Genomic DNA, 19,718 nt, shown 5'->3' with positions numbered 1-19,718 from the left:
AACTTAGGGAAATGGGAAATACGAAATGATGGGGAATGGGTACTTGGGTAAATAAAAGAAAGCGCCACAAAAGACGTGACAGTCTGCAACTGGGAGTCAGTTGCTAATGCTCTTGTACCGTACCTTACTCCTGTAAAGGCCAACTTCATCATTATATCCACCATGATAATCACAATAAACATGATGATGACTGCAATAATAATGATTGTAGCGAGAGAGTTTCATAAAATGAAAATTTTTGCCATGGAGCTCATTTGACTTTTATTGCCGCTCAGTGTGTGCAAGTTTGCGAGTGTATGTGTGTATGTGTGTGTGTGTGTTATGATAAAATCCAGCTTGTTGTCCTTTAAGTGCAATTAGAATACGCAAAGGCTTTAAGCCTTCCGTTCGCATTGTTTTCATTGCATAGGAGTAAAGTAAATAGTTTCTCGGGTCAGCTTTAAATTCATCTTCTTTGGCTTCTTCTTCTTCTTTATGATGTGTTTTTTTTTTTTTGTTTCTTGCCATCATTTTGATTTGGCAAAAATCAAATGTCAACAAGGACGAAACAAAAGGGATGCGTTAAAATAACACAAAAACAGAAATCAAAATGAAACAAGCAAACGACACAGAAAACAAAAAAAAGGGCATCAGATGAGAAGATGATGAAAGAAACAAAAACAATAACAAGAAGAGGAAGAGAAAGAACAACAACAACTGCACTAATATAATATTTATTACGGTGATTATGTCGTGAGCCAAGGGCAAACAGCAACGCCCACCACAGCCCAAAACTCCCCACTCTCTGCCATCTCTCTCTCTCTCTCAATCACCACACCACACACAAACGCACCAAAGTCAGTGGCAAAGTGGAAATCAGTGTTGACAAGTTTTAAAAAGCAAAAATAGCTTTTCTTGGCGTGTTAAAATTTAAAAAAGAGCTAAATTTTCAAAAATAAAAGATATATAATCTGTTAGAGCTGATGCTAATTTCATGTTCTTTTATACATTTTTTTTTTTCAACAATTTTAGATATAATATAAAATATATTCAATCTATGAGGTCAAAATAGTTTCATGAAGTACAGTAGACTTAATCAGTAGTCGACAAAACGGCAGTGTTACCTTATTATTCAAATCAGCCTACTATATCTTTAAGTAATCCCTTAAAAATCAAACAGAATCTGATAGCACACTATTTGTGCGAAACAAAAATGTAATGTTTGTAATAGTTACAAATTTCCAGATCACATAACTTTTGATCAAAATTACCTTTTTAAATGCCGCCATCAATTGTGCAAATTTATGAACTCCCTTAAAATGCACATACATATAATTTCGATAGGATTAATCCCAAAACACATTAAAAATAATGATATAACTTGTGCTGCTCGATGTTTTCAAGATTTTCCAGCAATTGGACTATTAAAAAAGCCACATTTGACGGGAATAATGATGTTGTGCAACACTGGTGGAAATACAAAAAAAAGTGAGGTTTGGTAGAGCAAGGGAGAGCGGTAAAGAAATGTAATAAGCAAGTATATTGAGCGCAGAGAGTGTGGGGAGCACATAAACTATGATGGATAAAGACAAAGATGAAGACAAAACTCAAGATGAAGCGCTGGCTCAACATGAAATCACAGGAGTGGAAGAGACGGGAAGATGGGCTAAGGGAGGAAAGTAAAAGACAGCAAAGTTAGCAAAAGGCTAGATTATCGCCGCAGGAATCAACTTTAATTTCTTTTATTCAGCTGTATTACGCCAATAAAAGCTCGTTTTTAAATGGACTTTCTTGAATTTCGGACCAAGTTTCGAGTGTAGCTGAAGTAACTCTACTTGTATTCCTTCTCTTCTGCCTTTGTCTATGTCGTTTGTCCGTCTGTCTAGCACATTGTCATGTATTTTCTATAGCTATAAATTGACAATGTCCGGCAGTTCCAGAAAGTGGTTCACAATTTGTTGTTGTCAAGTGTCTGTCAAATATTGTTTGCTCTTGGCACCCAATTCCAAGGGAATTGATTAATATTTTAATATTTCATTTGATGTGAAATGTGTGGCACAACCTTACCTAACCTAGCTTTACCTAGCACAACGTATCGTAGCCTAACCTAACCTAACCTAACCTAACCTAACCTAACCTAACCTAACCTAACCTAACCTAACCTAACCTAACCTAACCTAACCTAACCTAACCTAACCTAACCTAACCTAACCTAACCTAACCTAACCTATCCTAACCTAACCTAACCTAACCTAACCTAACCTAATATAATCTAACCTAACCTTATTAATCTAAAACTAAACCCTATAAATATCATGTATATCTTAACTTAACCGTACCCAACTTTTGGACTGTAAAAATATAAAATAAACCTTATAAATATCAAGTATATTTTATTTTTTTATATTTTCTAGTTGATCTAAAAGTCAACTGCAATCAAATTAAGACCAGCAATCGAATCTATTGCAAATGCTGGTCGAATACTGCCTGGGAAAAATCAAAGGCAGTTCAGTTTATGGAATAAAATGAAGATTTCGGATTACCATACCAGACCAGAGTATCAAAGTCACGTCATCCCGTGCAAAGGATGAGGCGTTCAAGAGTTAATAGCGCATCATTAGCATCAGCATCAATCGCGGCCCACACGCTCTCACAGCTCCGTCATCATCCAGAGACTACGCAGAGCCTGAGACTGAGCCCCAGACGGAGCGAAACTTATTTGCAGAGTCGGAGACACACGCTGGGACAGAGACAGAGTCTGAGTCTCAATCTCATTCGATTGCTTGCCGTTGTCGCTGTGATAGCAACACCGTGTCGTTGTGCGTTGGGTAAGTAAATGACAATTACTACGAGCGCTAGATGGCGCCATTGCTGTTTTTTTTCCGTTTCGCAATTTGGAAAATAGTTTTTTTGCATAACTTTTAAGTATGAGATCGAGCTGAAACTGTTTGTCTTCATAGATACTATGGTAGGGTATATATATACTCAATTTCAGAACAAATAATAACATAAAAACATCTCCAAGTTGTTCCTAACCTTTAGTCCTACTAATAATATCTGAATTTTACTCTTGTGTCATTAAAAAATTAACGTATTGGAATGAATATTTTTTAATGACTTCTAAATTAGTGCCGTAATTTTTTCCTAAATTCAACTTTAGTATAATTTGTCTGAATCAAGTTTTAGCTGGTATTTCTATGACTAATAAAAATATGCTTTAATTTTCCACTATGAAATTGATAGGTATTCAAAGAATAAATCTAAAAATTCTAAAAATAAATCAAATTCTGTTGATTTCAATAAAATTTAGCTTTTGCACAATTGAAATGTGAGTAAAAAAGCGGACGTAGTCTGTTTATTCATTCAGTGTGAATTTATTTGAAAATGATTCCTAGAACAAATTGTTATGAGGGAGAAACTTCCTCGCTCTCTTTCTTTGACTCTCTGTCTCAATTCAACTCAACTGAACTTCCTTCAGGCACAACAACGACAACATCAACGTCTGTGAGCATCCAGAATAATAATAACAAGAACAATACGGAAAGTAATTTCTATTTTGATGAGAATAATACGACAAAAACAATAACGTTCATTCCTGGTGCGGACACGGTAGCCACAATTCCGGACATTGGCCAAATGCCAGATGCTGAGACATTGCCAACGACGACGATAACAATTCGATCCCATGTTGGACAGATTGGAGGACAACAGACAACGGGACGACCATTGATGAGAACCGAAACTATTGGAATTATCAATAATAGTACAACACTTAAAAGTTATAGCACTGGTTCAATTGATTTATTGGCCACATCGGCGGCAGCAACAACGACCAAAAGTGCCCGCAGTACCGTTAAACAACCCAACGACTCGACAAGGTCGCGAAATCATTGGACCTTTGGCGGGGCCGTCGATGCCGAGCGTTCACGCACCTTTCGCAGCAAATACCATCATGAGAACCACTATGGACCCTTCTTTGAGGAGCCATCGAATCTAATTGATCCCGGCAAGACATTGGTAGCCGCCGTACATCTCTTCACGGAAGCCGTGCTCAATTGTCGTGTCGGCATGCTGAAGGATAAAACCGTAAGTTTTCAAAATCGGATACGCTCTTATCTAATAAGACTTTTATTTATTTTATTTATAAACATTTTCCATTAATAACCTTTTGTTCGTTTGAAATCTTATTAATATTTATTTCCATCAGGGACTGTAATCATTATAAGTTTTATTATAAAAATCAAGAAATAATCATTATTCTATGAGTTTTATTATTTTACTTATGATTACTTTTGAGCAAAAAAATAAAAGTCAGGAATAATCACTATTTTTCAACAAAAAAAAAATAAAACTCATAGAATAATGATCATTTCTTGAGATTCATTTTTTTTAATCAAAAATTTAAATTATAATAAGGGTTTATTTTGACCAACCAACTTGAGATTTATTTTTTTATTCAAAATAATAAAACTCAAGAAATAATCATTATGCTATAAGTTTTATTTTTTTTTTTTTTTTTGCTCATAAATAATGATTATTTCTGAGTTTTATTTTTTCGCTCAAAAATAATGATAATTTCATGAGTAAAATAATAAAAACCATAAATCTTAAGATCATGGTGACATTGCGTAGATTACCCTTAAAGAAAAATGAATGATTTTTTCATTTGAATAACACAAAATAATCATTATTTACTGTCCCTGATTTTAATTTGTAAATTGTCAGAGGAAGAGTACAAATTCCATCAAAATCTTTGCAATATCCTTAGGCATTTTAACCGTTAAGTTTTATTATTAATTTTTTTTTATTTATTTTATTAATCTTTTCATTTGAAAATTTTTGTAAATGTTTTTTTTAATGTTTTCTTATATAAAAAAAATCACTTTTATCGGGTACTTTTAGTGTGCGTTAAATGAATAGATTCCTATCCGAATTCTTATATAAAAAAAATCACTTTTATCGGGTACTTTTAGTGTGCGTTAAATAAATAGATTCCTATCCGAATTTCTAGGTGATGTGGGTCAGACGCACCACCGAGAAGGTATCCCTTTTAACCGTCGGTAATGTCACGTATAGCGGTGATCCACGGATTCGTGTTAAATTTCAATATCCCAACAATTGGCGTCTGCTGATTAATCCGACCCAAAGGGAAGATGCTGGCATCTATATGTGTCAGGTTTCAACGCATCCTCCGCGGGTATTTACCACTAATCTCACCATATTAGGTAAGTCACGACAAAAATTATATTTCGAATAAATATTAGAAAGAACATGAGAGATGGAAAAGCTATTTAACCACAAGTTTAACTAAATGATAAACTTAAGCTGGCAATTTTAAAACTTCTCCCTTCCATCGTTTCTTCCTTCCTTCAGAGCCACCTTTAAGAATAATTGATGAGCACGAACGTGATGTCGGTGATCGGTATTACAAGTCTGGCAGCACTGTCGATTTACAATGCCAAATCTCTCGGAATTTCTTTCAAAAGGAACACTACAACATCTTCAAAACTACCGAATCGGGTAGCACTAGCACTAAACTGAATGATACGGAAAGCGGGCTGAATCTGAATTTAATCAGCGATGCTAATCAAACACATACAACAACATTTTCCAGCCAGGAGCTAGAGAAATACTTTAGTAACTTTATTACCTGGGCCAAGGACGAGGAGCCGCTTCAAGCACTGACCAATAGACGTTTTAGGTAGCGTATTGTTTGTTTTTAATACTATTCTATACTTATACAAATTTTACGGATTGTTTTTTGTTAGCGTATCCGATAAATGGCTTACTAGCCGCATTTCTATTCCCGATGCCAAACTCTCAGATAGCGGAAATTATTCATGTTCACTTGGTAGACTCTTTACGGTTATTGTGCAAGTTCAAGTACTTACAGGTAATGTTCTAAAAAAAAATATATCTTTACGTGTACATGTCAATCGATAAATATCGATAATTATTTGTATTTCAGGGGAACTACCGGCTGCTGTTCAACACAATTTGGCTCGTAGATCTGTCAGCTGTTTGCTTTTATCCTGGAGTCTCTTCATCATTGTGATTTGCTTTTACATTCTTAAGAATCATTCATCGCAGTTTCATTATATCAAAGTGTTGAGTGCTTGATAAGGAATTGCTATCCATAAAAATACATATATAACTTTCTAATTAAATGTCATTCCACGCTGTGTAACTGCGCAAACAGTTCAACATTGTCCAACAGATCAGATATTCGTATACATAAATCTATTAAAGAAAAAAAAAAACAAGAAAAACATATACATATATACATAGGATTTTCTATATCAATTTACACGACTTACATTCACATTCTTCCTAATAAAGTCTTGATTAAAGTCGCATATTATTTAATTATTTAGTAATTCAGTATATCAGTTAAAGTACAAGTACTCCAAAAACAAAGAAAAAAAAACAAATGAACTTGCCCAACTTTCTTATATACATACCATACGTTACTCTATTATAAACAAAAAGAGAAAATATTTAAAAAATTTGTATAAAAATAAGAAAAAGAATGGAACAAAAATGAATTAGAATTTGTTATTTGGAACTGTTCTAAATTCCACCTTTAAATTCTACAATTTCGGAATGTTTTTGAAATTAAAACAATTGCATTCCGGATGTTGGAAACTTGGAACAGCTCCGATTATATTTAATTTGTAGTGTAAGTAACAGTTAAACTATTACTTACATGAGGTTATTTTTGAACATTTAATTGTGTGGTTTGGCCAATTAGTATGTTTGTAAATATTGTAAAATGTCAGACGTTAAGGTGTTACCTTTTCGAAGAATGTGTAAGCCTATGTACTTTACATAATCCTAACATTTTAATCCACATTCCACTAGCCCAATTGTATTTACAACATATTATTATTATTATTGTATAGTTAAACAATTTAAAATTGATTTATATACATCACTTAGTTAATGGTAATCACTACTCGGGTGCATTAAATGTACTTTTTGGCATCCCCCCAAACAAGAATATTGTTAAATTACGATAATTGTGAATTGTCATGATTGTCGTCATGCTATATTACAAGTAAATCAAAATACATACTTTCAAATATAAGAACCATCCAAATTGTTTTACTTTGTCAATAAAATACTTTAGTTAATGAAATATGCAACAGCCTCTTGCTATCCTGAAATCATAAATATCCAAAAGTTTTTGTTTTGCAACTTTTGTGGTCTCCACTTTTTGTAGGTTGGTACGTTGTTGCTTGGACTAACTTTCAAGCGAGCGTACATTGGCGGCGTCCTGATGATTCCCAATAAATGCGCTGCGTACATTCTTTAGTGCTAGGGTGCGAGGAACGATTCATAGTGCGGAACAGAACTATTGTAGTGATTTAGCGGATGATTGGGATCGATGCCGCAATATACTTTATTAATTTTAAAATATTAAATAAATTAAACCCATTTCTAAAATGTCTGATTGATTGAATTCCTATAAAAAAAAAATGGTTATAGTTTTCATTGAACTTAATTTATTGGAATAATAACATTCGAACTAAGAAATTTTATTTATAACAGATCAAGCAAATTCTGCATACCAAACTCAACTGCTACTTAAAGGTTGCAAGCTTACTGTTGATTCTATCGACCGACCGCCACAATCTGTGAACCGTTTGGATCTAAAAATGGTCTTAGCGCGCAACTTAAATATAAAATTCTAATTTTAAACAATTATATTATTTTGCATTACGATTATAATTTGTATAACCATTTAAATTTTAAATGAGATAAAAGAGAGAAGATCATATAAATAAATGAATTTGCATTTATTTATACTAATTAGTATAAATTTCACTTGATCTGAATATGGAAACGGAACTTTTTCGGCAACCAATGCAGCCACATCTGGGAGCCAAGGCTGCCACATCGTGTGGCTCACTCTGATAATATTATCGATACAATTGATACAACTCTAATATAAACATATACATAACAACATTAACAATTAATATAAATAGCAAATAAATAAATATATACACTTTGGACCATTTTGATAAAAGACTGCAACGCATTAAAGGTGGGTAGAAAAAGAGGTCAACGCAGAGAGCGGTCAAACGGAGTATTCAATTTGTTGTTGTTTTTGCAACGCGCTATGTATAATGATAAGATTTAATATGTACAATATAATATATATATTGACATATTTGCATAGGTACATAATCCGTTGAGTTCAGCAAAACAAAATAATGATAATTCGAAAAAATAAAAACGTGAAGAAAAGATCAGTATAGTTGTGGGTGGAGTGTAAATTTAAAATATATATGTACAAATGTAGGAACATATGTATATGTTTTTGTGTACTTATATAGAGGATTATTTATCGATGGGGAGCAAAAGATTGTTATTCCGTCTGACTCTGACTTCACCTTGACTAAAGTACACACTCGGGCAATGCAAAATACACGCACACACACATGCAGCCGGTGATAACAGTAGCAAAAAAAACAAAAAAATTAACAACAAAAAATAACATGCAATTGATTTCCCACAGTTTTCATCCCACAAGCATCGTCAATCGTCAGTGTGAAAATGTTGAACCTACGTAACATTTGGTCTTTGGGCAATAATACCGGTCTAATCGCTATCAGGTAAACGAAGAATTCCATATCCAATCTCCAAGTGTGATAAGCACTTTTCATAATAATTGATATGGATTTTTAATTAATTTGAGTACTATCCCTCCGCAGATCCCTCTCAACGACAGCCAGCTGCAGGGAATCGGACTCATGGTTCTCCAAGTTGCTGGTGCGCAAGATCGAACCCACGAAGGAATCGCACAGTCGCATGCTGAGCGATAAGGAAATCATATATGCTCTGCACACGCATAATGTACGACCCGATTCCATGGGCGAATATCTGAATAACTAGTGAGTTTCCAGATGAATACCGTCCTTACACCCGTTACTCATAGAGCACAAGGATAATGCTATCAAGTATATAACGCTCAATCTCTTCAAGACTGTCAACACTTTGAAAAACACAATTTTTGAGTTAAAACAGCCTTTTCAATGATGAGAATTTACTTTTATTATTGCCAATCAACTTATTAAATTTAATCTACTTAGATCGCTTGAACATTAGGATAGCTAAGACTGTTTTAAGTTTGTATTTTTAATATTGTAGGAGTTTCAAGTATTTAAATTAAGTAACAGGTATCTAAAGCGTTTGTCTTATATTTACAATTCCAACTCTTTTTGTCTTACAGCAAAAATACTGTTGCTTTGATCAAGGAGAAAAAGTCGGGCTTGTCTTGCAACCTGGTTGCATCATGGACGGTGCAAGTTGGCGACATGGATCAGTGTCTGCATTTATGGAAGTACACGGGTGGCTTTGAAAAGATCGATCAGGCCAAAGAGGATCTATGGAATGATCCCGAGTATTTGAAGCTTATGAATCAACGTTCCAAATTTCTGCGATCACGTCACCTGCAATATCTGTTGGCCTTCAGCTATTGGCCACAAATCGAGAGTCGATCTGGCAAAAATATCTACGAAATGCGGTACGAACATTTAAACAAAAAAAAACAATAGATAACTTTATAATAAATTTAAATAATTGTTTATAGGTCGTACCGTCTAACACCTGGCACTATGATTGAATGGGGCAACAACTGGGCGCGTGCCATCAATTTCCGCAAGCATAACAACGAGGCTTTTGCCGGATTCTTCTCACAGATTGGCAGGCTCTATAATGTGCATCATATTTGGTGTAAGCTTCAACCCAAAAATATTGTAGTTCCTTAACAAGTTCATCATTTAATTAATGTTATCCTTGTAGGTTACAAATCGCTGCAGGATCGCAAGGAGACCAGAGAGGCTGCTTGGCGTTCGCCTGGCTGGGATGAGTGTGTGGCATACACTGTGCCCCTGATAAGAGAGATGCATTGTCGTGTCTTGGCTCCCACTGAGTTCTCGCCCTCACAGTAAACCAACCCAAAACTATGTACATGGAACTGTAGAACGGATCTGTGGCTAAACAACTTCTTTTTTTTTTCTTTTCGATTTCAAATGTTGCCCCGAAACATATGAGAGCCCCTACCACACCCAATTTTGTCCCTTTCAAAACTTTGTAAATAATGCCAGCATTTCAAAGATGCTTTTAAGCTACATGTAATATCGTAAGATAAAAGTGCATTTTTTTCTAAAGCTGTACATGTTTTGTTAAAAACAAGAAGTGAAATCAAACATAAAAAATTATAAATAATGCATATGTTAATGTTATTAAATACGAAAATAAAAATCGTAAATGAATTGCAATACGCAACTTTTCTTTCGTAAAATTTAGCTTTTTTAAAAGTTCAATCGCGGATAAATTTGCAGAATTATAATGATGATCATTATATTTCTATATCTTAAAAAACTATTAGACTCCGTGTTTTAATGATAAACTTTGTGAAGATATCGAATATTATTTAAAATTTATAAAAACAAAACATTTTTATACAGGTGTCTTTCACATATCTAGAGAGATTTTGATGGAAATTTCATTTGAAAAGATATTTTATACATATTATAGACTTGCGTATATCTTTAAGAAAATATATATTAAATTTCAACAAAATTAATAACTATTTGCATATTTTATACAGTAAATTAATTTAAAATCTAATTTAGAAAGAGGAACATCGACAGTTTATAGAATATTAGGAAACGCCTGATAAACAATAACATAATACTTCTTTTTGGAACTTCTTCCCAATTGAATTTGTATTGGAGACAGTAACTACATACATTTTTGGTTAATGTCAGCACATTTAAATAGTAGCTAATTGTATATTAATAGTTAATTATATAGTAGTCTAAGTTAATTTAATTTTTCTGAAAGTTTGTTGCTTTGCTTTCGTTCTGCATTCGTAGAATCTTCTGATGCTTCTTGCCCTGCAGATGCTGTTGCAAGATGGATATGTGATTCATGGCCTTGTTGCACAACTTGCAGTAATACGATCCCGATGGAGTGCGATACATAACGTAATCAGCATTATTGTCCACCGACATTGCTGACTCCACATTTGGAGTTTGAGTTGGAGTGGAAGTGGGAGTGGAAGTTGGAATTGGAATGGAATTGGTGGCGTCATCCTCATGGATGTTATGCTTAAGTAGATTCTTCTGATGCTTGATGCCATCCAAATGCATTTTGATCTGCGATGCGGATGTGACGCTAATTCCGCAGATTTTGCAGCTGAGACTATCATCGACAGCAGCTAAGGATGCGGAGAATGTGACTTCTCCTGCTCCTACCGCAGCTGCCTCCGACTGTTGGCCATTGCTGCCCAGCACCTCGATGGCCATCGGCCTGCTGCCACTTGTTGTTGTTGTTATTGGCTTGAGGAACAGCCCGCCAATGCCAAAGCGTCCGTCGTCGACAACAGTTGGCTCCGCCTTGGTGCCAGTTCTCACCCACTTGCCAGCCGCATCATAATACCCCGCTCCGGATGGCTTTAATCCCTTCTGTACGACCAACAGATGCTTGCGTCCATTATAATGCTGTCGAGCATGAGTCGAGGATGTCAATGCCAAATCGCAAACATCACAGTGGAATGCATTTGGTCCAGTTGGACCCTGTTTTAATAGCCGTTTGATTGGCGGCGTCTGTAGGCCAACATCGGTGTAGTTTTTGGCCAACCAGGCGCTTATATGACGATCGTGCGACTTGGACTCATAATGATCCTTGGCACTTTTCATCGAGGTCATCTGTGTCCTGCACAATTCACACGACAGGGGCAGTATCAGTTTGTTCAGCTCATCGGGATAGCTTTCATCGCGTCCTTGAAATATGACCAAATTGGGCATTTCCCCATTGGCGGGGGATTCATCTTCTGCATTCAATTTGCGTTTCAGTTTTCGCTGTGATGCAACTGCAGGAATTGTTTGTGCAACAAATTCCACCGTTTGCTGCCCATTGAGAAAATTGCGATTCCCACCCACGATTCCCAATGACGTTGATGGTGCAGCATTAATTTCATTCATTGGCCGTAATTTTTATTGCTGTTGTTCAGGTAACCACCTGGATACTCGGAGCTTATTATTCGACTGACAAAATGTGCAACGAAATCTTTGCATCTATTTAAAATATTGCTAGTGATGTGCACAATTCGACCGATTTCACTGTGCGCAGACTCCGAATGCAATCGCTATCAACCCATCCCTAAAGTTATGCACACTGAAACAAATCATTGCCACTTCCTAGTTAATCCTTATTGAATTAGCGAACCTATTGAAGTCGAGCTTAAATTTGTATATAAAAATTACTTTAACGCATGTCTTTTTATTGAACATATTAGTGCAAATAAAAATCGTCTTTTACTAGATTTTAAAAAAGTTGTGCTTATGAAAAAGCTTCAAATTATAATTGAAATTAATTTCAAATTTTTCTTTTGGCATTAAATAATTATAATGAAATCTCAATTGCTTTCAAGCCACTACATAGTTTATATCCTTTTTTTCCTGAGTTGTCCCCATTATTACCAAGTTAAATTAACTGGCAACAAACACACACTTTTTTAAACTGAAAAAAAGGCAAATTACAAAAAACAAATAACTCATTGCAACATACAATTATACAGAGCTTTTTTTTATTTAAAAATTGTTTGCAGTTTTCAAAAAAAAAAATGTACTCATTTAATTGTCGGGCAGAGAACGAATGATGTCCGAATCTCCAGGATCGGTAATGGACATCGTGCACACACGGAAGTACTTGCCGCAAGCGGTGCCCAACTCAATGTTGGTGCCACTGTAGTGCTGGACCTCAGTTTTGGCCAACATGGCGTAGTACTCAATCTCGGATTTCCTGTAATTGTAGAAATAAATTAATTAATTGTTGTTCCGAAATCGTCACAGCATCTTCGCTATATTTAACATATAACTTCAGAAAGAGTCTCTAGTAATGAAAATCGTCATGGCGATCGGAATTACAAAATATCATCATGAAAATAAAAAATTAAGTGTTGAAATTCAAGAAATAGATTTCCTTACCACAAGTATCCAGATTTTTTGCGAGTGTCGTTACTGGAACCATTTGGAGCCAGAGCGAGATAACTCGAGTTTGCACTCACTCGCTCGCTCTCTCTCTCTGGCTGGTGCTGCTTGAGATTTATACTACTCCATAGTTTCCATCAATACTATTTGATTGGAATCATATTTCTCAGTCAGCATTAAGCAAGACTCCATATGGTTCCAACAACAACAACAACAGCTACTTATCACTTGGATATAATGGAAATCTACTTCTCTGTAGTATTTAACACATTTCATTTGCTTTTCCAGAATACCAGACCAGCGTCGTGTTCTCACCTCAGGGCTGGCGTGTTGCTGGCAATGAGCACCAGTTTGGCCTTGCCTTGACGCAGGGTCTTCAGAGTCTGCTTGTAACCCAGGCAGTATTTGCCGGATTTCATCACCAGCGCCAGACGAGCATTGGTGCTCTCCAAAGCCTTTTTCTGCAAAACCACAAAAAACGCAACACCGAATGAGGTTAAGTCGAGTTTAGAAACTTTATAATTAGTTTGTATTTACCTGTTTCTTTACGGCAACCATATTGAACGTTTAAGCCACAAAACTTCTATAAAAAATAAATATTAAAGCACAATACTTTAGTTTATTCGTTCAAGTTGAGATCAAAATAAAACACACCCACCTCAGTCGGCTGACGGAATCAAAAAGAAAGAGCAGACCATGAAACGGAAGCACGCTGATATTACCAGGGTTGCCTGCATTGAAATTGCCATACAGCAGTCGTACGATTAAATGCATGACAGAGCTGCATTTGCTTATCGATTAGTAATCAGCAATTCCATGATATTTCTTTAAAAATTCTTAATAACCGATTACATAATGTTATCAGCTTATATGAATATCTTTTATTTACATACTTAAGCTCTATGAACTTTTACCAACATTTATCGAACGTAAATATGTAGAAAAGAATGCGTCCAAAAGTAGTAAAAAAAGAAATGTACTTTGTATTAATTGTATACAACCATAGTAACTAAAAATATATATATTTAAACACTGACTAAATTAATGACATAATATAATCGACTATCGAATAAAATTATCGTCATACAAATTGCGGCGCAAAGTAGCTAAAAATACTAGCCGCACTCAAAATTAAAAATTTAGTAAATGCAAATTTCTAAATACAATAACTTTGCAATAAATTAATAATTTGATGAAAATTTAAAATTTGAAAATAGATAAAATTAAGGAAAACATTTTAAAAATCGACAAAATTCTAACAAAATATGTAAAAAATTTTGTTGGGTGCATTTGCAATTTGATTAAAATGGGACATGCTGCCAGACTGGGACATTTTTGCAGGTTGGCAGCCTTCCACACCAGTGCTGCAGCCATATGATTTTTGTGTTTTTGTGTATGAAACTATTTTATTTAGATTAATCGCACATGCAGCGCAAATAAACATGCAACGAAGAAAGACTCCAAAATCTGTAAATAAACCACCACCAATACAGGCAATACCCAAGAAGACTGCATTCGATGGAGACAACGACATTCAGTTTGAGCTGGAACTTTGTTGGTGTGTTCAACAATTGCAGACCGCGTTGGACAGCGGCAAGTTAAACCAAAAAATTGGTAGGACTAAACAATGAATTAAAATTGATACATAATGCTAAAATAAATATATCACATTTGTATATACAGCCGAGGATACAGCCAAGAACTTGAAAACTTTGACAAGCCACACTGCACCTCTGATCAAAAAGCGGCAGGTTATGAAGCTGGCATTGGGCGATTACCGCTCGAAAATGCAACAGGAGGAAAAGAAAATGCTACTAGGTAAGAGTACAACTGATCCTGCAGGAGGCCTCAGCATAATGTGAGCCTGTCATGGAGGACATGCACGCCACATGTGTATTCCCTACACGACACAACAAATACAACTTCATTTGCTGTTGCTTCTTTTTTATCTCCTTCTAATCTGTGTGTTCCATGCGTATCCGTCTCATTTCGTGCTGCAGGCAGTAAATCAATTCATTAACTTGATTCTTTTCGTTTCAGCTTCCAAACAAATTAAATTCACACCAGCTGCGGATATGAATAAAAAATCGAGTTTTGTTAAGAAATCGGCCCTACTGACATCCGGTAATGATTTTCGCTTCAACTTTGCTGAGCCATCAAATAATAACGAAACAGATACAACGTCAGCAGTTGCTTCATCAGATTCTCAACCTATAGAATCAAAGGCATCTTCGACTCTGAGCAGCAATCTTTTAGCCGGCAATGGAACCCAGTTCAAGTTCAACTTTACAATTGATGATGCACCCGATGATATTAATATAGCAGGCTTAGCATTAAATAGTTAATAGAAAAAGTTTGCAATTCAAAAACAAACATAAATAATGAATTACAATGCAATAAGTACTTGCTTTTAGTTTTATTTTATACTTTTTGCTTAAATACGATTGGTTTTTTTTTTGTACAATTCAAGTAATGATAATGTACACTTGAAAATATATTTCGACGATTGCGTCTTCTATAATGTGTTTATAAGACTAAATGAAATATTTGTCTCACAATTGTACTTTTAATTCCCTAGCTTGACCGCCAGTTTGCTGTTGATATACTTCAATCGTATCGCCTTCTTCCATTTCCAGGGAGGTGGGTGTATCATTCTCATTGATGGGTTGTCCATCAAATCGGAATCGCACCACTTGCATAGAAAGGCCCTATAAATCAATATATGTTAACGGAAATTACCTTAGGAACATTGGTTCAAATAATAAACTTACAGCGCGATCACAGTATGCATTCATTAGCTTACGAAGTGGAGTGTGTTTCTTGATTTTGAATTGGACGACAGCATTATCCTGACCCAACACCTTCAAGTTGATATGCTCTGTTTCAGTCTGTGCAATGAAAAAAACATAAACAATATTATTTACAACTGATTATAACCAAAAAAAACCAAACTACACTTTATTAAAACGTCGGGACTATAGAAAATAAATATAGAAAGCCCTATAGATTAAAAAAAATGTTTTACCATTAAGTAAACCGTTCCCAAAAGTTAAAACAAATAAAGATTTTATTTAATTTAGTTAAAGCACTGTAAAAATGGACAAAAAATTCAATTTTAACCAATCTTATATATATATCCCTGACACTGGGTGTAAAAATTATTTTTTTTTATAGTAAAATTTCATTGTTAAGAAACAAGTTTCATTATTTTATTCATTTGCGAGCGTGCTTGTTTTTGTATCTGTGCGTGCGTCCGTGCGTGTGTGTGTGCGTGTATCTACACACAGTCAGCCGGCATTATTTTGCACTCTGTTCGCAAATAATAAGTATTCTACAAAACACAATACGAACTAAATGTTTTTTGGCACTTACCTTTTTTTCCTCCGACATATTAAATTAATTTTAAGTAATTTGTTTACAACTAGATTGTAAAAATCAAGAATGGAACTAATTATTACAACACTAGAGTTGTCGCACTATTGCCAAAATAGCTATTTTATTTTAGCTTGTTCTGGCTATATTCAGAGTTAGTTTGCTAGAAAAATTTCAAGATTGCTATTAGCTGGAAGTCTGGCAATTTAAATATATTTTCAGCTTAGTTTTGCTATTTAAATTTTTGGTAAGACTGTGCAAAAGGTCCACAAAAACAAATTTAGATGGTTTCTAGGCAGAAAAAGCTATTGTTCATTCCAAAACTTGCCAGAACTGGTGAGAAGACTGTCATCCGATTAAAAAGCTGCCACCCTGCAGAATTTACCGATCTGGCAATGTGAACCATTTTGGGAACGTACAAATTGGTAATAAAAAATTATTCCACCCAGTTTTGGCGAGGGGTGACGAACTTCAAACCTTCATTAAAATCTTTACCTTAATTTTATGTAATTTCGAATTTTAAATTTTCTTAAAATTGTTATTTAATTATAAAGTTATGTCATGTTGATATTTGCATCACCCAAATTTAAATTTATCGACTTGGCGCCAGCTCAATCAGTTCCCACTAAAAACTTGCCAGCACTGGTGTGGAAGGTGGCAGCCTGGTCCTTGGCCCTTGGGCTGCCACCCTGCAAGATTTTCCGTTCTGGCAGGTCGTACCATTTTAGCTTAAATGTCAAAAAGGTACTTGGAGAAAAACCGTTTTTTTAAACATTTTTTTTATGAGAAGTTATAAATTTAATTCTTTTAAGAATATCAAAAAATCTACAAAAACTCAAACAAATATTCTGCAAAAATTTTCGAAATACTAGTTTTAATAATAAATGTGTTTATCCCATCGAAAATGCCAAAATTGTTTGTGTATTTTTGAATAATACGATAATCTTTATTTCTATTAAAGGTAATATGAAAAATACTCAATATGGAAGTTATTACTTTTCTATACATAATACATACATATATGTATATCTATACATATATATCAATCTGTATTTTACATTTACAATATTAACTCTATGCTTATGTACACACAATTTGCTGTTGTTGTTTTCTATACTTTTGAATTGATTGATTATATTTATGTACTAATAATAATATGCATGCATACATACATACATCCGAACATTTCTTACTTTAAATTCAATGAATGTAGTGTATGTATGTGTGTACGCACCAATATTAATATATATATTTTTATTGTATTCATTGATATGCATTTATTTAATTATTAATTGTTACATACATATGTATGGAAGTTAAAAAAAAAACCATATTGATCATAAATATATAGAGCTGCATATATATGTATGTGTGTATACATATGTGCGTATGTATCTGAATGTGGCAAATATATAACATATGTATGATACTCTTTGAAATTTTAGCAGATTTTCGTTAGCTTTAAAGGACTAGAATACATACATATGGAAACTGTCAACGCTTATTAGATGGGAATTCCCTTTAGTGTCAAAAATTGCAATTCGAAATGATTTCACACTTAAATTAAATTAAACTAGAAATTGTTGTAGATGAACATCCTCAACCAGATTATCACACAGATCCACAAAAAACAACATATTGGGAATATAATACTTACACAATATGAATACATACATATTTTCACATTCAGTACATATTCACATATATATATATGTATGTATATATTATTCCTATGTTGTTTTTTTATCATTCTTTTTTTTTCGCATTTTTGAAAAGGACTTAAAACTTTGGGCCACATACGCAGATACATACATACATGTATGTATGTACTAAGTATAGTTAGTTGTAATGCACATTTAGATGTTTGAAAAAGCTTAGCAATTCAATTGAAGTTATTCTAAAAATATACAAAAATTACAATCATAAATGAATTGTTATCTAACTACTTAAACAATTACGTTTCACATACATATATAGATACATTCAAAATGTTGACTACACATATAAGGGATCTCAGATATATATGTTATATATACAGCACACACATACACACATATAAATATATTCGAGATGTAAAACAAATCAAACTGTCATCGTAGAATAATTAAGTTATCGGATAATACTTCGATATATACTTGAGAAAAGTATATATATATATATGTATGTATGCAGAATGTATACATATAGATATAAATTTATATATATATATAAGTATGTATTTGTAGAATCCGATTACCCGTACTAACTAGAGATGAGCAATTTTATGTGTCTTGTATAAAGTTTAGATTTACTATTTATCGTTTAACTTTAGAAATTCTTATGTACTCGTTTTATCGTAATAATATATATGCTTTGTTGTTGTTGTTATATTGTATATGTACATAACTTATTGTTGTTGTTGTTGTTGGTAGGTAGGCGGTATTAACCATGGGTTTTCTTTGGTTACATAGTTTTCATTATTAATTAATAATTATTTTTTTTCCCATTTTTTAGTTATCATTATTCTATTTTTTTTTGTGTGTGTTTTTTCTGTGGGTCTAACGTACATGCATATTATTTTTAGCTGTACTATGTACATTTAGTGGGTAGAACTTATAGTGGGGCATACAGAGGCATTTTTATTACTCGTTTCTCCATTTCTCAATCTATCATTTCATCGTCTCTCCTCCTCCAATAACATTATAATCTGTACAGAGTGGCATTATTCGCCTGACTGTCTTACATTGGTATCACAATTGGAGAATGCCTATCAAGCAATCGGTTCATATTTTTCTTTTGCTTTTTTTTCCCCCCATAATATATATATACTTAGTTAGTATGTATACTAACAACGCCGCACAATTCTCAATTCTCAATTAATCATACAAAAAAAGTTGTTTACTTGTTACTGGAACTGGAACTGGTACTGGAACGGGAACTGGTGGCAAAAAGTGTTTTTTCATCTTATTTATTTTGTTGAAATTTTTATGTATGTATATACTTATATAAAACTGACTTATCTAAATGAACTAAACGACACATTGAGAATCCAGTATAAGTAGTATATATATATGGAGGCATACATGTTTTTTTTTGTTTTATATATATATTCATACATATATATATATAAAAGTACAAAATTGTTTGTTTTGTTTGCTGTGTTTCATTTTTGTTGCTTATGCATTTTAATATTTACTAATATATCTAAAAGATTTCTTGCTTCTTGTGTTCCGTGTTTATATTGTGAATGCATATTTGTATTTTAGTAGGTACTTTTGTCCCACTGTGATCAACAACTGTACCCAAAAATCAATTTCGCTGACTGTGCTTACGAATACGGTACACTTTGAACTGCGATACGCCTTAAGAGTACCATGTACC

The 19,718-nt window shown here is 33.9% G+C and overlaps 6 protein-coding genes across 6 annotated transcripts; 3 read left to right on the top strand and 3 right to left on the bottom strand.

Annotated features, from left to right (window-relative positions):
• Positions 1-2,438: 2,438 nt before the first annotated feature.
• Positions 2,439-6,396, top strand: LOC117787243. Its single transcript, XM_034625724.1, has 6 exons — positions 2,439-2,807; positions 3,458-4,065; positions 4,991-5,204; positions 5,353-5,680; positions 5,748-5,872; positions 5,948-6,396. Exons 1-6 carry the CDS (start codon positions 2,567-2,569, stop codon positions 6,097-6,099), a joined length of 1,668 nt encoding a protein of 555 aa, XP_034481615.1. The 5' UTR covers positions 2,439-2,566; the 3' UTR covers positions 6,100-6,396.
• A 1,507-nt stretch (positions 6,397-7,903) lies between these two features.
• On the top strand, positions 7,904-10,197 carry LOC117793369 (protein NipSnap). Its single transcript, XM_034633676.1, has 6 exons — positions 7,904-8,029; positions 8,504-8,600; positions 8,700-8,879; positions 9,218-9,511; positions 9,578-9,720; positions 9,790-10,197. Exons 2-6 carry the CDS (start codon positions 8,542-8,544, stop codon positions 9,936-9,938), a joined length of 825 nt encoding a protein of 274 aa, XP_034489567.1. The 5' UTR covers positions 7,904-8,029; positions 8,504-8,541; the 3' UTR covers positions 9,939-10,197.
• A 398-nt stretch (positions 10,198-10,595) lies between these two features.
• On the bottom strand, positions 10,596-12,119 carry LOC117793367 (zinc finger RNA-binding protein). Its single transcript, XM_034633675.1, has one exon. The coding sequence runs from the start codon at positions 11,976-11,978 to the stop codon at positions 10,821-10,823; it is 1,158 nt and encodes a 385-aa protein (XP_034489566.1). The 5' UTR covers positions 11,979-12,119; the 3' UTR covers positions 10,596-10,820.
• Positions 12,120-12,561: 442 nt separating this feature from the next.
• On the bottom strand, positions 12,562-13,716 carry LOC117792526 (60S ribosomal protein L30). The gene is made up of 4 exons (XM_034632707.1): positions 13,645-13,716; positions 13,524-13,569; positions 13,302-13,447; positions 12,562-12,798 (listed from the first exon to the last, which is right to left on the bottom strand). Exons 2-4 carry the CDS (start codon positions 13,542-13,544, stop codon positions 12,630-12,632), a joined length of 336 nt encoding a protein of 111 aa, XP_034488598.1. The 5' UTR covers positions 13,545-13,569; positions 13,645-13,716; the 3' UTR covers positions 12,562-12,629.
• A 637-nt stretch (positions 13,717-14,353) lies between these two features.
• Positions 14,354-15,389, top strand: LOC117793765 (UPF0488 protein CG14286). The gene is made up of 3 exons (XM_034634154.1): positions 14,354-14,600; positions 14,670-14,804; positions 15,027-15,389. Exons 1-3 carry the CDS (start codon positions 14,429-14,431, stop codon positions 15,329-15,331), a joined length of 612 nt encoding a protein of 203 aa, XP_034490045.1. The 5' UTR covers positions 14,354-14,428; the 3' UTR covers positions 15,332-15,389.
• LOC117793766 (small ubiquitin-related modifier 3-like) lies at positions 15,388-16,512 on the bottom strand. The gene is made up of 3 exons (XM_034634156.1): positions 16,359-16,512; positions 15,758-15,874; positions 15,388-15,694 (listed from the first exon to the last, which is right to left on the bottom strand). The coding sequence occupies exons 1-3, from the start codon at positions 16,374-16,376 to the stop codon at positions 15,539-15,541; spliced, it is 291 nt and encodes a 96-aa protein (XP_034490047.1). The 5' UTR covers positions 16,377-16,512; the 3' UTR covers positions 15,388-15,538.
• Positions 16,513-19,718: the final 3,206 nt, after the last annotated feature.

This window comes from Drosophila innubila, chromosome X, assembly GCF_004354385.1.
Source record: "Drosophila innubila isolate TH190305 chromosome X, UK_Dinn_1.0, whole genome shotgun sequence".
Lineage (NCBI taxonomy): Eukaryota > Metazoa > Arthropoda > Insecta > Diptera > Drosophilidae > Drosophila > Drosophila innubila.
This window is presented reverse-complemented; position numbering and strand designations above follow the sequence as displayed.